Source organism: Trachinotus anak, unplaced genomic scaffold, assembly GCF_046630095.1.
Source record: "Trachinotus anak isolate AG129_WGS33_773 ecotype Australia unplaced genomic scaffold, CSIRO_AGI_Tana_v1 ptg000003l, whole genome shotgun sequence".
Taxonomy (NCBI): Eukaryota; Metazoa; Chordata; class Actinopteri; order Carangiformes; family Carangidae; genus Trachinotus; species Trachinotus anak.
In genome coordinates this window covers 2,490,101-2,505,000 of record NW_027273854.1, presented here as the reverse complement: position 1 = coordinate 2,505,000, position 14,900 = coordinate 2,490,101, and the positions used below count along the sequence as shown (strand labels likewise).

At 43.9% G+C, this 14,900-nt stretch overlaps 1 protein-coding gene across 1 annotated transcript in view; it reads left to right on the top strand.

Moving 5' to 3' along the window:
* The window catches only part of LOC139611148 (xylosyltransferase 1-like), a 32,015-nt gene that overhangs the window by 8,375 nt on the left and 8,740 nt on the right, over positions 1-14,900 (top strand). The window contains exons 2-8 of the mRNA XM_071465528.1: positions 685-1,219; positions 3,569-3,741; positions 3,999-4,201; positions 8,088-8,168; positions 8,653-8,869; positions 9,254-9,430; positions 13,476-13,744. Of these exons, the coding sequence (XP_071321629.1) occupies positions 685-1,219; positions 3,569-3,741; positions 3,999-4,201; positions 8,088-8,168; positions 8,653-8,869; positions 9,254-9,430; positions 13,476-13,744 (1,655 nt within the window). The remainder of the gene's footprint in view (positions 1-684; positions 1,220-3,568; positions 3,742-3,998; positions 4,202-8,087; positions 8,169-8,652; positions 8,870-9,253; positions 9,431-13,475; positions 13,745-14,900) is intronic.

Here is a 14,900-nt window from a genome sequence, read left to right as displayed (position 1 = left end):
TGGGCGGGGGCTTAATCCTTATCCCTGTATGACAGAAAAGTTCCTGTGTAAAATGATTTGATCTGGATTCTGTATCTATTTCCCTCCTGTCGCTTCTTCTTTCACTATTCCTCCATTAAAACATGCACCAGCATAGAAATACATTTATTTAGAGCAACTTCAACAAAGCCAGTCGGCCTCTAACCTCTGTAACAATGTCAAAGCTCTTAGTTTGCATATGGAAAGCTTTTAATTTGAAACAGCAGCAGGAAGTGTTCAGTTTCCATTAAACATATTTTATTTTGTAGCCCTGCTAGCAGCTAAATGCTAACCTCATGTTAGCATGCTCACAGTAACAATGCTAACATGCCGGTGCTAAGCATGTGTAACGTTCCCCATCTTAGGTTAGCATGTTAGCATCCAAACATTTGACCATGAATTTCATGACAGACCATCCAGCAGTTGTTCAGATATTTCAGTGTGGATGTCGCCGTCCCTCGAGCGACGCTGCTCATGTGGCTAAAAACGTTAGCATGTTTGATCTGAAGTGATCACAGTTTCTTTTGAATGTTGTTTTTGGAGTTTGGATATTTAACCACATGTTCGATCAGCAGCTGTGAGTGTTTATCTTCTTCGTGGGAAAGGTTTAAGATTATTTTGTGTGTCATGGTTTTATATTTTATGATTTTTTGTTCTCGCTCACAGGACGTCTACCATTCCCACCGCCCTAAAGAGAAACTTCGCCTGGACAGCAACAATAATGAGAACTCGGTCCCCAAAGACTTTGACTCCATTGACAGCAACAGCAACCTGGGTGCACAGTCCCAACGCCAACGGGTCCCGGTCGGAAATGGAAAACATAAGCTGGACAAGGCCCAAGTTCAAAGCATGCTGGAAAAATCTGCTAACGAGGTCCTCAAGTTCCCTCCCATGCAACCCAGAGGGATCGGGCACAATCACAACCACACCCACATCCGTAAACCCCACCCCCAGGTCCCGACCGTCCCGGCGCTGGTCCAGCGGTCCAATCAGGATCCACCGTTCCGCCAGTCGAAGAAGTCGGCCAGTCTGGAGCCGAGGAAGGAGCAGCCGCAGTGTGAGATCAGCGGGAAGGAAGCCATTTCTGCTCTGTCCAGAGCCAAGAGCCGAGAGTGCCGGCAGCAGATAGTGGAGGTCTACTGTAAGCACAAGGAGAGGGCGCTGATGCCTGAGAAAGTGCCTCGCTACTGCCCCATAGAAGGTGAGAGCAGCATCATCATTAATGGTAAACTTGGTGGGTTTGTATCGAGAGATACAGTCTAACGATGTGTCATGAAAACTTCAACTCAAGCTAAACTGATTCCTCATATCATTCGTAAGTCCAGCTGGTCAACGAACTGTAAAGATCTTCTTCTCAAAATGAGCGATGGGCTCCAACTTCAACACGAAATTCTCTCCCAACGTTTGAACACTTAATAATTTCACGTAGATTTCATGCTTAGATAAGTTTGAGGTGTTTCCTCCGTTTCTTTAAAATGCTCTGACAACATTTACATACTGGCGTCTGGTCAGTTCACACCAAATTTATCCTCTCTTAACTTAGCCCGGGGCTAACTGACACCTAGGGTTTGCTGGCCCTGCTCTGGAGCAGAGTTAACCCCAAGTCTGCAGCGCTAACTTGTTATTGTCCCTTCCTTCTTCTTCTTCCTTTGCTTTTTGCGTCAAACTGGAAGACTTGTAGGTGTAGGGTCGTCATGCTGCACCATCAGTCCTGGAAGAATCAGATCTGAGGACCTACAACATTTACGTTACCTTCAGTTCCTGTGGAAGAACAAGTACCATCACGTTTGGCATCGACTCGGTACCACGGATTCTCGTGACATCCCTTGTAACAGCGGTCCACATTTCTGTGTGGGATACAGTCTAGAGGACACAGCAGGAGAGATGTCTGTGTTTAAAAAAGAGCCTCAGGCCAATTATGTGTGATCTCCATGATTTTGTGCTCGACTGACTTTGTACAGAGAGTGATAGAGAGAGTATATACAGAGAATATATTTCTGAGATACAGAAGCCCACGTATGGAGCTATTATACATAGTTGGTTTAAATGTATAATAACTAACTGTATTTAGGACTGAATCATCCCTCTGTGTTACATAGTGATTGAGTCAGTCAACAAATGAGAGGGTGACAGGCTGACAGACAGAAAGCGAAGGAATGGGACGAGCAGGCGGTTTCTCTGAAGTGGCAGCCTGCAAAAAGTCAAAGACTTTTTTCTGCTAAATTTACCCGTCGAACATTTTTAACCCGGCACGTGCCAGAGCCTGGTAGAAGCATCCCGTTGGTTTCCAATTCTATTTCCAGGGACTAAAAGCATGAATGGACACAGTGAGGCTGCACACCACAGGGATGATGCTCATCCACTGTAATTACACCCTAATTAAACATGCAGTTTGTAGTCTTATTTTAGGAAAGGCTGGCTAATGATTCACTTGTAGTTGTACTCTCTTGAACCACCCAGGGCCGCTCGAGGTTTCATTTATATGATTACAGGCTGCTGCGATGGCGCACTACTCATTACATCTGCAGACTGAAGCCGGGCTGGAGCAGCAGGAACACAGGAGCAGAGTTTGACTGACGTGCAGTCAGTCTTCAAAAAGAACAAGAGGGTTGTTGAAACAAAGTTTGGTGTTTCTGCTCATGCAGACATAAGAGCACATCCACGACAACGTGCACGGTGTCTCTCCCCCTGCCTCCCTCTGTCTGCACAGCGGTGCTTGACTGTGCCGCCTGATTACAGTTATTTCTCCTCAAACTCCATTCCCAGCATGCCCCACAGCCGGGGAAGGTCACTAATTAGGCTTAGCAGGCCTCAACCCGCGCCATCTTTAGAGTGAGCGTGATGATGGAGAAGCATCAGGCTGTCATATAGATTGTATATACAAGAGGCAGATTTAGCTCGGCGAGCAGACAGGGTATTTCCAGGACGGACAGAAGTGAAGATAGACGAGTGGAGAGCAGGGAGAAGTGACACTGCTGCTGTTTTACAAACCACTGTGAGACCAAGAAGCAAAAATCGAGCAAATAATCTTTTAATTCTGTCTGATTAAAATCAGAAAAAATGAAAAAGTGAAAAATTCGCTTTATAGTTTTACAGAACCTAATTGGATGTTTTCACGTGTTTTTTTTTTTTGTTTGTTTTTTGTTTTTTTTTTAATGATCAAAACTCCAGAATATTCATTTTTTGGTCATATAAGACAAAGAAAAGCAGCAAATCCTGAAATCTGAGGAGCTGAAACCAGAGAAAACAGTTGAAAAATAACTTAGTTCAGTTTATTGCTGCCAGTTAATTTTCTCTCAGTCTCAGGACACGATCATCATTTAAATTATTATTATATTTAAACTAGAGACCATTGACTCTTGGGATTGAACACCAGCCTGACAACATGTTGATGTTACATGAGTACTGTAGATATTACTGCATTACACACAGACTCACAAGGTAAAATCAATCCCAGCCCTGCTGTTGATGCTGGGAATCACGTCAACTGTGCTGTGAGCGTTTGTTTCGTTATGTTTCTCCAGCTGACGTCGTTCTCCTCTCTGTCCAGGTAAGGTTAACGTGAACGTCCAGTGGGACGAGGGCCCCTCCGACGCTGCCCAGCTGGCGCCGGTGCGGATCGCCTTCGTCCTGGTCGTCCACGGCCGAGCCTCGCGTCAGTTCCAGCGCCTCTTCAAAGCCATCTACCACACCTCGCACTACTACTACATCCATGTAGACCAGGTGAGAGCACTGGCGACGTGTCCTCAGAGTGGCGACAAATGTGAAAGAGATTGAAAGAGCTATATATATATATTTGACTTGCTTAAAAAAAAGAAAACCTGGGGATGTGGGTGACAGCTCAGATATTTGAGGTGTTGGTTCTCAGTGAGATTGGAAGTACTAGGGGCATTTTCACACGACAGGAAGTTGTTTGATTCAGAGTTGATATGAAAATATTTGTTAATGGTGATTGTGACCTTCCTCCTGTTTTCTGTCAGAGGTCCAACTACCTCCACAGAGAAGTCCTGTCTCTGGTCAGCCAGTATCCAAACGTCCGGGTCACTCCTTGGCGTATGGCCACCATCTGGGGCGGGGCCAGCCTGCTGACCATGTACCTACGCAGCATGGAGGACCTCCTCAAAATGGCCGACTGGTCTTGGGACTTCTTCATCAACCTGAGCGCTGCCGACTACCCCATCAGGTAAGAGAGCGGGTCCGTCAGAAGAGTCGAAGCTTGGCATTAAGGGCAAAACTAGATTTTAATTTTAGCTCATGGATAATGGAAAGCAAAGCAAATGGATAAATACAAGAAACATTTTAATATAAAGATAATTGCTGTAAAAAAAAAAAGTATCAGCAAATTATTTTTTGAGATAAAGTACAAAAATATGAGAAGGGCTGTTGCTAATAATTTCTTTTAGGCCTGTTATTGTGGACTAAAGGAAGCTGTGTGGAAAAGGAATTAAAGCAGTCTGCAGAAACGGTCTCTAAACAGAGCTTCTGACTTTAATCCCTAAAGGTTTTGTTGAAAATCCCCCCTTGTTCTCATTATATACCACAGCAGAAGACTGAGAGATTTACAGATCACATCGAGTTCCCGCCAAACACACAGCACATTGATTTGTTGTAGGACTTTCAGCTAATGGCCACGAACCAGTGGCTTCACAGCCCAGCGGGTCGTGTTTGGTTGGTTTAAGGTCTTATGGATCAGGTTATGTGGCCGATAGACCACAAGTGTATTGACTCTGAGTGGAGTGGGAGTCTGTAGCTTTGACACAGAGCCCTTTAACGGCCGTCTCGCTGCTCGGGGATTCGAGAGGATCTTTATTGTTGAGGAAAGCGCTTGGCTGTGATCAGTGGAGATATTGACTGATGCTTCACTCGCTGTAGCTGCAGCAGAACAGAAGGAGGTTTGTGGAGGATGTGGTCAGCGTTGTGCTGGAACTGGTGCAGAGAGGCTGCGATTCTGAAAGAGGTCCAGCAGGTTGTGTCCCTCCCAGGAAACCAGCTGAGTTCAGGCAAATGAGAAGCGAGGTGGTTCTGACCTCAGTGGAGTTTCGAGATTTCAGCAGCCGTATGTGTGTGATTTGTTCCAAGAGTCAGCTTCAGTCAGACTCTGGCACATGAATCTGCTGTGACTCCATTGGCCCATTTTCAGCCGACTTGTCCCAATTCCAGTGCGTCATTCCTGGCTAGACCAGGGTCCAGGAACCGGTCCTGACGGGCTGGTTTTTAAAGGAAAAATCACTTTTTAAGAATCTGTGTCTTATTATTGATCAACTCTGTGATACATTGATTGTTATATCACACTGTGAAAGGTAACATGAGGCTGTGGACTGAATCTAAGGTGCTGATTTAATGTGGATCGGTCATGTTATTGTTGATCAGCTTCATTAGATCAACCAGTGATCAGATTTGTTGATAATTGATTGATTGATTGATCTAATGTGTATGAACTGAACTGCAGAGATCTGTGGGTGTGGGTCAGTTTTAAAGCTGAGCTCTGGATTTAAATAAATCCCCAGTTTAACCCTGAACCACATTATTTGGAAGGAAAACTTATCAACCTCCCATTGATAAGTTATGGATTAACTCTAATTAGATTTTGCAGAGATGCTTCATGGTGTCTCTGTCGTCTCATTTAGACACTTTTTTAACAGACATCAGAATCAGAATCAGTTTTATCAGAATCAGAATCAGTTTTATCAGAATCAGAATCAGAATCAGTTTTATTGCCAAGTATGTTTTCACATACAAGGAATTTTTTCTGGTGATTGGTGCAATTGAGGATCAGGGGGATCAGCAACAGTGGGGCTCTCTAGCCTTGTTGATGAGGCTGATAGCATAGAAGCTTCAAGACATCAGGACTGAGGGATTTACTGACAGAGTTTATGACGTAGAATAAAATGTGAAAATGTCTTGAGCTTGTGTCAAACACAGACCTGATTTAACTAAAAACTCATTCAAAGAACCAGAGACTCCAGGACGATGTCAGTAATATCTGGGTTTAGGACTCAGTCCTGCAGCTCTGTGCAGTAACTGGTTCAAACTGGGGTTTGTTTACAACGTGTGACCCTCTGACAGCTTGTGTTGCTGCTCTGAATTAGGCTGAAAGTTGATTGTTTGATTCCAGTTTTCTCCAAACGCTCCAGTTCTTTACAGAACCGACCTCGTTCCCCTGAGTGAACCTGAGCTAAAACCGTCTCTTCAGAGTTATGTCTTAATCCAGAGGACTTTTCTTCATCTCTCTGTTCATTAGAGCACTGCTCATGAGGATAGAAATACAGGAACACACACACACACACACACACACACACACACACACACACACACACACACACACACCCTGATCTGATCTGTACTGTCCTCCCATCACTGCGACCGTCCGAACACGCTGCCAGCCAAAATCCATAACACAGCCACAGCATTAGCACCACACCATCGATAGCTGTGACGTCATGAAGGCACATGCAGTGTGAGTCAATGGAGCTGTGTGTGTGTGTGTGTGTGTTTATGTTTTGTGTGTTTGCAGCTATGTTCCTCTTGAACTGCTGAGAGAAGGTTAACCTTTTAAATGTCAGATGGACGTGTATCTGGGTTACAGGATTTTAAAGTAAACATCTTCACTTCTCCACTAACAACAAAAGCTTTTTATCTGAAGCGATTTGTGTTCAGAACAGAGTCGTTTTAGCTGTTTAGTTTCCTTTGATTTGAAGTTTGGTGTTTTTTTTTTTTCTCCACTTTATTTATCAGGGGAATAAACTCAGAAATAAAGTCGACATTTTAATTAATCTCGTAGATTTTTATATACTGTACAAAAATCTAAGCTAAATATACACTTTTGTCTTTTCTTTCATTTTTTCTATAAAGACACATCAACCAGATCAACTCTGTACAGACCTGATGTGTCGCACTGCATGAAGAAGAGGAGTTTTCATGTGATCAGTTGTTCTCAAATGTTCCTCTCACACGTCTGTTTGTAGGAGTGAGAAGCTTCTGTCTCATCGCTCAGTGAAGAACCTTTTTACTCGGCTCTTTAGCAGATTCTTCTGTGGAGTTTGATAATACAGGTCCTGGTCCCTGATACCTGACAGCACAGGTCATTATTTCATACATTTTTTGGGCGGTTCTGACTTTTGTTCCTGGTTTTCAGCTAAAAATGGCCAAAATTAATACTTTGATCTGAAAGAAAATGCTGCTTTAACATCCATGTGGCTCAGTCCACACCTGTTATCAGGCCTGCAGACAGACACAGATGTGGAAACTTAAATACCTAAAATCTAAAATGTCAAATGTGACGATTCCCACTCGACTATGACCGTTTGAAAGATCAGCATTTGCACCAAAAAACAAAAAATCCTAGATGAGAAACATCTTATGTGACCATTTGTAGATAAAGTCACAGCAGCTTCACTCAGAGTTTGATGTGTGTCTGTAACTCATGAACACACACACGCACGCCTGCAGTTCCTCTCAACAGCTGTAATCAAATGTAATCAAAGCGATCTCTGTCTGGCGTCCCGTGTGCTCGTTAGGACGACACCAGGCTCGAGTCGTGAGATCACGGCTCGTACGGCACGCAGGGAGTGGCCGTCTCCTGCTGGGGCCACACGCCGGAGCTGAGCTGTTTGCTCTCGTTTGGAGGAGGAAGCTAAATAAGCCGGTCCAGCTGTCCCAAACAGACTCGCATGGAGTCACTCCAAGTTCCCTAAATGGAAGATTGTTTTGCATTGTTTAAAAAAAGAGACGCATCGTTCAAATATTTAATTGCAACCTGCTTAGACCTGAGTCCATGAAAGGGAAAAATACTTCAAACACTGCTGAGAAAAAATGTCACATAAGGCCGTGAGTGTTTTTCTTCTTCCTGTGGCCGAACAGACGACAACACAGAGGAGTTTATAAAGTGTGGCGTGTTTCTAGTGATTGTTTCCTTCCAGTATCGATTCTGATACCTCAACTCGTTTATTGGCCGATACCGAGTACTGGTCCGATCCAAAATAATAACCAGCTGATGGTTCTGACCCTGTCTGGACATGGACAGACACATGAATGCCATCAAATCTTTGACTGAATCTCTCTCCCCTCAGGACCAATGAACAGCTGGTGGCCTTCCTGTCAAAGTACCGCAACATGAACTTCATCAAATCCCACGGCAGAGACAACGCACGGTGAGAGAGTCATCAGCTCCCTGTGTCTCTCTATCATAGTCTCTCTCTCTGTTTCTCTTACAAACCAAAAAAAGACCAGGGGCCCCTGCTGTAAATGTCACATGATTTGCTTTTATAGATTCAATATAATTATAACAAGTAATCTTAACAACTTAACATGCAGATTTTTTTATACACATAGAGCTGAGGTCTAAACATACGGACTAGAAATATCTCTGGGTTAAAATATGTCCTTCACGTGCCTGAAATCTAAAGCTTGACTTGACCTGTCATCTGAACCGTGTTCTGTCATTTTGGTTTTGTCCTTGTTTTCGTTTCATGTAATTTTGTTTTATCCAAAATTTGTGTGTTTGATCACAGGTTTAGTCACCATATCGCTCCCACCTACATCCTGTGGTTAAAGTTCAGTCTTCCTCCAGTCTGGCAGTAAATGTGTCTCCAGGTGGAAGCGTTTGATTCGTGTCTGAAAACCCTGTCATCTCAGTTTCATCCGCAAACAGGGTCTGGACCGTCTCTTCTACGAGTGCGACACCCACATGTGGCGTCTCGGGGACCGCAAGATCCCAGAGGGCATCGCGGTGGACGGAGGCTCCGATTGGTTCCTGCTCAACCGGTCCTTTGTGGATTATGTGGTGAACTCCAGAGACGAGCTGGTCAGCAGCATGAAGCGCTTCTACGCCTACACACTGCTGCCTGCTGAGGTAACGCACGCACACAAGCTGCACTCTAGTAACCCCTCAGACTCTGTGCAAGTGCAGAGGAAGTGTCTGAAAAGGCCCCGGCCTCTGGAGCGACTGTGCTCACCCTCAAAAATCCATAAATCAAAACAACAAAATATCTCAACTTTTTTTTCCTTGAGCAGCTGCGCAGAATAAAAATGTGATGTTGGTTAGATCTGATACAACTAATGCAATAATTGATTAAACCAGTGATTACCAACCAAGATGCTTCTCAGAGCCCTTGTTATTTGAATGATAACCATCGAACCACAACATCATTGTGTTCCTCCCAAGGCGGGAATGATTTCTGCCTTTATATGTAGATTAGATGGTTAATTGTGTTTCTGCACTTGCCTCCACCTCCAGTCATTTTTCCACACTGTGCTGGAGAACAGCGCCCACTGTGAGACCATGGTGGACAACAACCTGAGGCTCACCAACTGGAACCGCAAACTGGGCTGCAAATGCCAGTATAAGCACATCGTGGACTGGTGCGGCTGCTCACCCAACGACTTCAAACCTTCGGATCTGCCGCGGTTCCAGGTGAGACCGAGAACGTGACGACACAACCTGAGCCCCACTTCCTGTCAGTTCACTCTGAGCTCTGCATGGTCTCAGCCACGTTTTTGGCTGAAAGTTGTTTTCTTTGGTTGAGTTTTGAACAACTTCAGAACATTTTAAAAACTTGAGCTGTTGCTTGAAGTTACTGATGTGAAATTCTGCCACCAGGCTGCTGCCGCTGACCAAGATGAAGGCTTCTGCTGCCATGTTGGCACAGCGCTAAGGCATTTTCTGAGTTTTTCCTTAGAAAGTTTCACAACTTTGTGCAGCCAAGGAACATAAACGTCCTCTGTCGCCACGGTCGAAGTCTGTCCACAGTGTCATGAATGATTACTTCTGAGAAAGGATAAGAAACTCTACCAGGACACTGTCACAAAGCTTTACATGCTGACGCTGTTACGGTCCTGTCAGGGCAGGTCAGCTATAAAGATAACAGTCATCATGTTGGTAACCCAGGACGTTCAGGCAGCCTCCGCCGTCCACCTTTCCCTCTCAGGGCCTCGGTGGCGAGGGACCAGAATAGCTTTGTATTCACAAATTAGCAGTGCTGCTTTTACCTCCAGCAGGCGGTGCTTGGCCCAGTGTAACGACAGACCTGGAGACAGCGTCTGTGGTCGAGCTGCTGATGGTTTCTATAAGCAGAGCTGATCCTGGAAACAGCTGTACACTGGAGGCAGTTAGTATTTTTAGAGCTTTGTAGCTTGTTGCCGCTGAGGTTTCGAAGGTTGTGATTATCATAATGTTGGGTTTCGCCAGCGAGCGAGGGAGCGGAGTCCTGACTGTAAGAGTCAGGAACACACACACGTACAGTATGTACAGTACAACACACACATTCACACATTATTAACCATTCGAGACACTGAAGTGAGGAATCTCTCGCTTCGACCTGACCTCATTTTAAAAATAATCCTTTTATTTATTTTTTAGGCGTCTTTTAGTTGCTCAACTTTATTACATTTTATACATTTGTAGATTAATTGAAAATATAATTGATACGTTAAAGGGAACTTTTTATCTGAAGTGTTGATCTCCATCAGAAGATATATTTGTGGTTTTAAGAACCGAAAATCATCTCAGTGTAGTTTTAAATGTTCTCTCTTAGGCTGAGAGCAGTGACTGCTTCGTTATGACATCACAAAGTAACTGAAGTCCTAACAGCTGGTTTTAAGGCTCAGTTTCTGAATACAGGCTGTGTGCATTTCTCTGTGGACTGAGGCTTTGATACTTTCACAGTATTAATATAGAACCTAGACCTGCTTTATAATCACAAACACATGGACATCTACCTTTAATCGATAAAGAAAATAATAATTTGCAACCCCAAGATTGATAAAATTAATTAATTTTAGCTTTTCAAATGTAAAGATTTACTGGTTTTCTACAACAGTAAAATTAAATATCTTTACGTGTTGGACTGTTGGTTGTACAAAACAAGCAGTTTGAATATGTCATGGTCAGTGAGGGTCACCGGGGGCTGGAGCCAATCCCAGTTGACACTGGGTGAGAGGCGGGGTCCACTGACACATGGAGACAAACAACCATTCGCACTAACCACTGCACAGCAGTGTCGCCCCATTTTACACTATTTTCTAACGTTTTATTCATCAAACGATTGATTGAGAAAATAATCAGCATAATATTCAGAAATTAGAATTAAAGCAGCTGCTTCTCTTATCACTGTGAAATTTGACTTTTGGATTGTTGATCAGTTTTTTGACATTTTAATGTTTTATGTTGACATTTTAATCTGTTCGTCAAAATAACTGAAAGATTAATCAATAGTGTAACTTCAAAATAACCGCATCATGTACCCAAGGTTAAAACATGTCTTGACTAAACATGGAGCAGCTCATATTATAGAACATATAGTAAAGAAATTGTGTAATTTCCCTGTGATCTCATGATGAAGGAGCCTGTAACTAGTGGTTTCCACTGTTGTCTTTAGCTGTGTGAGACACAGATTGTTGGTAACAGATCCAGAATAACCTCCCAGATCAAACTGTCCCGCTGAATAACGAGTTCTATTGTGGTTCTCAAGGTTCTCATTACTCTGGGGTTTCCTGGCTCGTTGGTGCTGCCGGGGCCCACCAAGAGTCGGCCTGGTGAGGTCACACCCTCCTGATGTCATCATAAACCACGCCCTTCCTTCCTCCGGGCCGGGCCCCATGAGCAGCGTGTGTGTGTGTGCGTGTGTGCGTGTGTGTGTGTGTGAGTGAGACTTGACCAATCATTGACTTGCATGTAGGGTAGAGGGTTCTCAGATTTATATCTTGTTCTTATGTGAAGAGTCTCTCTGGTCTTCGTGAGACATGACAACATAACAACCGCATTAACACACAGGAGCATTAACTCACCAGTTTTCAGTCTAGAGCAAAAACCTGCAGCAGGTTCGATGATAGATTCAGAATTCTTTGCTTCAGGCTCCTTGCAGATGGGGAAAAGATAGTGAATTCAGATAAACCAGGACATTTGAATATGTTAACTTGGATTTTTGGAGAATTATGATAAATATAAAACTGTTTGAGAATTTATAGACCATAAAATTAATTGATTAATGCTGGAAATAACAGCATCTTAATCAATAATGATTATAATTATTAGTTGCAGCTCACATCGCATCATCATAAAGACATTAAGTCATAACAATATTTACTGACATCACAGAGGTGGAGCCCAATCAGAACAGAGCGTTTAAACATCTGATAATGATATAACAGCCTGTGGTTTTCAATTTTTTTATTTTTTCAAGTGTCCTCTAAATCTGTTTGTAACAGCTTTGACAAAGATACACACTGAGAAAAGTTTTACAGTAAAAAATAAACTTGTCTGTGGGTTAGAGTTTGATGCAGACGCTGTTTCTAAATGACCTCAAACATATCTTTACTTAATGATCAACACGTGTAAAATCAGCTGATGTATATGAGCTCAGACAATATGTCAATCAGTATCTAAGCAGTAGAATAAAAACCAAAACAAACTGACACTGAGACACAGTCCTCATGTAGTTTTCATGTAGTCTTCAAAATAAAGGTTTGTGTGCTCATCCTTCAAAATAAAAGATTGTCCTCTGATGTAAATATTAAACAATCAGTGAGAGATCAGCCTGCTAATATTAAAAACACTGATGCTACAGATGTACCCATTAATATCAATTCAACCTAAATATTTATTTAATGTGTTAGAATATTTTGGGTCTTCCTGTCCGCTGCTTGTCCAGGATGTTGAATTAGTAGATTTGTGTTTCTGGGATTCAGTTTCTTTCCTGTTGCTGATTGGAACTGATTTTTTTTCCTTCTTCACAGAGTTATTTCAGGAAAGAGGAGAGACCTTCGCTTCTGCTTTGATATCCTGGCATGGTGTCACACTTTGCTGGCCATAGACTGAGTGTGTGTGTGTGTGTGTGTGTGTGTGTGTGTGTGTGTGTGTGTGTGCGCGTGCGCGCGCGCATGTGTTGCCCGGGAGTAATCTGTGGTTGCCATAGTATCATAAAGTGGATCGAGCATGAGATGATGGAAATAGAGTCATAGTTTTTATTCTCTGTGTGTGAGTGTGTGTGTGTGTGTGTGTGTGTGTGTCTGTGTCTGTGTCTGTGTCTGTGTCTGTGTCTGTGTCTGTGTGTGTCTGTTAGATTGTGCGATCTCTCGCTACAGAGACCGTTGCAGTTATTTTTGGCTCAGACACTGACCACAGGTCACACTCAGCTGCCACAGACAGGCTCGGCTCCGTGGCCTCTCAGCAGCAGTGGTCACTTCCTCTCACATCCTCTCGGCTTCTGTTCTGTCTCCCACCACAGCAGCTGGTGACAAGGTGCCAGGGAGCAAGGCATTTAGCAGCAGTGTCGGTCTGCACCGACTGGATCTGAGTCTGTCCCTGAGCATCAGTTCAGTTTTACAGTGACTTTAGCAGCACGTGGCTCCTTGTTTTAAATGTTTAAGTCAGATTAAGATAAATGCTCATGTAAATAAGTTGTTTTTTTTTATTGAATGTATTTACCTGTAATCGTCCCTGCTTGTCTCTCTGACCACAGCAAGCGTCCAGACCCACCTTCTTTGCCAGGAAGTTTGAGGCCAGCGTCAGTCAGGAGATCATCAGCCAGCTGGACTCCTACCTGTTCGGAGCGTACGCCTCGGGCACCCCAGGCCTCCAGGCCTACTGGGAGAACATCTACGAGCAGGAGACAGACGGGCTGGCCAGCCTGCAGGACTCCGCGCTCAGCCACTATCACGCCTTCGCTCGTATGGGATTATCCCGCGCTGCCGGCTCTCTGCAGGGCCATCCCAACGATAACAGCTGCAGGTACGAGCGTGGGCCCCAGCCCTGGCATTGATGTGTGCAGAGAGGTGGATGCAGTGATGCTCAGTGTCAGTCTGTCCCTGGCCAACAGTACAGCTCTCAGTACAGATGTTAGCCAGTATGCTGCTAGTGGTTGTGAACAGTAAATGGTTTGTGAAGCCAAACGGGTTCCTGAAGGGGTTCCATGAGTTCTTAGAGGATTCTGAGAGTGCAGAGGGTTTTTAATGGTGGACCAATGGTGGAGTAAAGGGGCTGCAGGAGTCCCTGATGTGGGTCCAGTGTTTGGAGGAGTTCCAGAGTTTTGTGTATTTTCTCCACAGGGACTAAAGTCCATTTCAGTTTGGTGATCTTACTGTGATGAACCCAGTTTCAGTGCATGTTTTTCTTTTACATCGAACGTGGTTGGTTCGGTTCAAACAGGTTTTGATGATTTATTCATTGGAATCAGTTAATTTAAAAGTATTTTCCCATTTTGTCACTATTGAAGTCCGACGACTGCCTCGATTATCCTGAGACGTCAGAGTTTACTGAAGCTCAGGTGTTTATTCAAGTGTGTAGTTGTACTATTGTCCTTCACTTGTAAGTCGTTTTGGATAAAAGCGCCAAATGAGTACATGTAATGTAAAAGTGCAGCATCACCTACTATCAGTCATCAGAAATGTGATTTCCCAGGTGCAGTGTTGATGACAACATGTTTACAGCGTGAAGTGTCTGTAATGAGTCAGTGTGAACCAGCAGCAGAGCAGAATAGCTCTTACTGATGTGCTGTGATAGAATCACTCTGTTAAAGGCCGAGTTCTGCCTCATCTGCAGGTTTCAGTGCTCACCTGTTGAGGTGCTTGGTATAAGTCATATGGTTGTTGGGGGAGTAAATGGCACCTTGAGCTTTTTGCTGAGAGAGAGAAACTGCACAGTCAGTGTCTGAGGGAAACGAGGAGGACCAGCAGAAATTTGTCTTTCCAATAAACTCACCACCACTGGTGTTTGTGTGTGTTTGTCAGTCCAAATTAAATATGAAGATAACGCAAGCTTGTCCTGAGGTACAACCAGGCTTCAGTTTCTACACGGGCTGGATTTTTCCAGCAGAGTGTGTGTGTGTGTGTGTGTGTGTGTGTGTGTGTGTGTGTGTGTGTGTGTGTGTGTGTGTGGGGTGGAGACC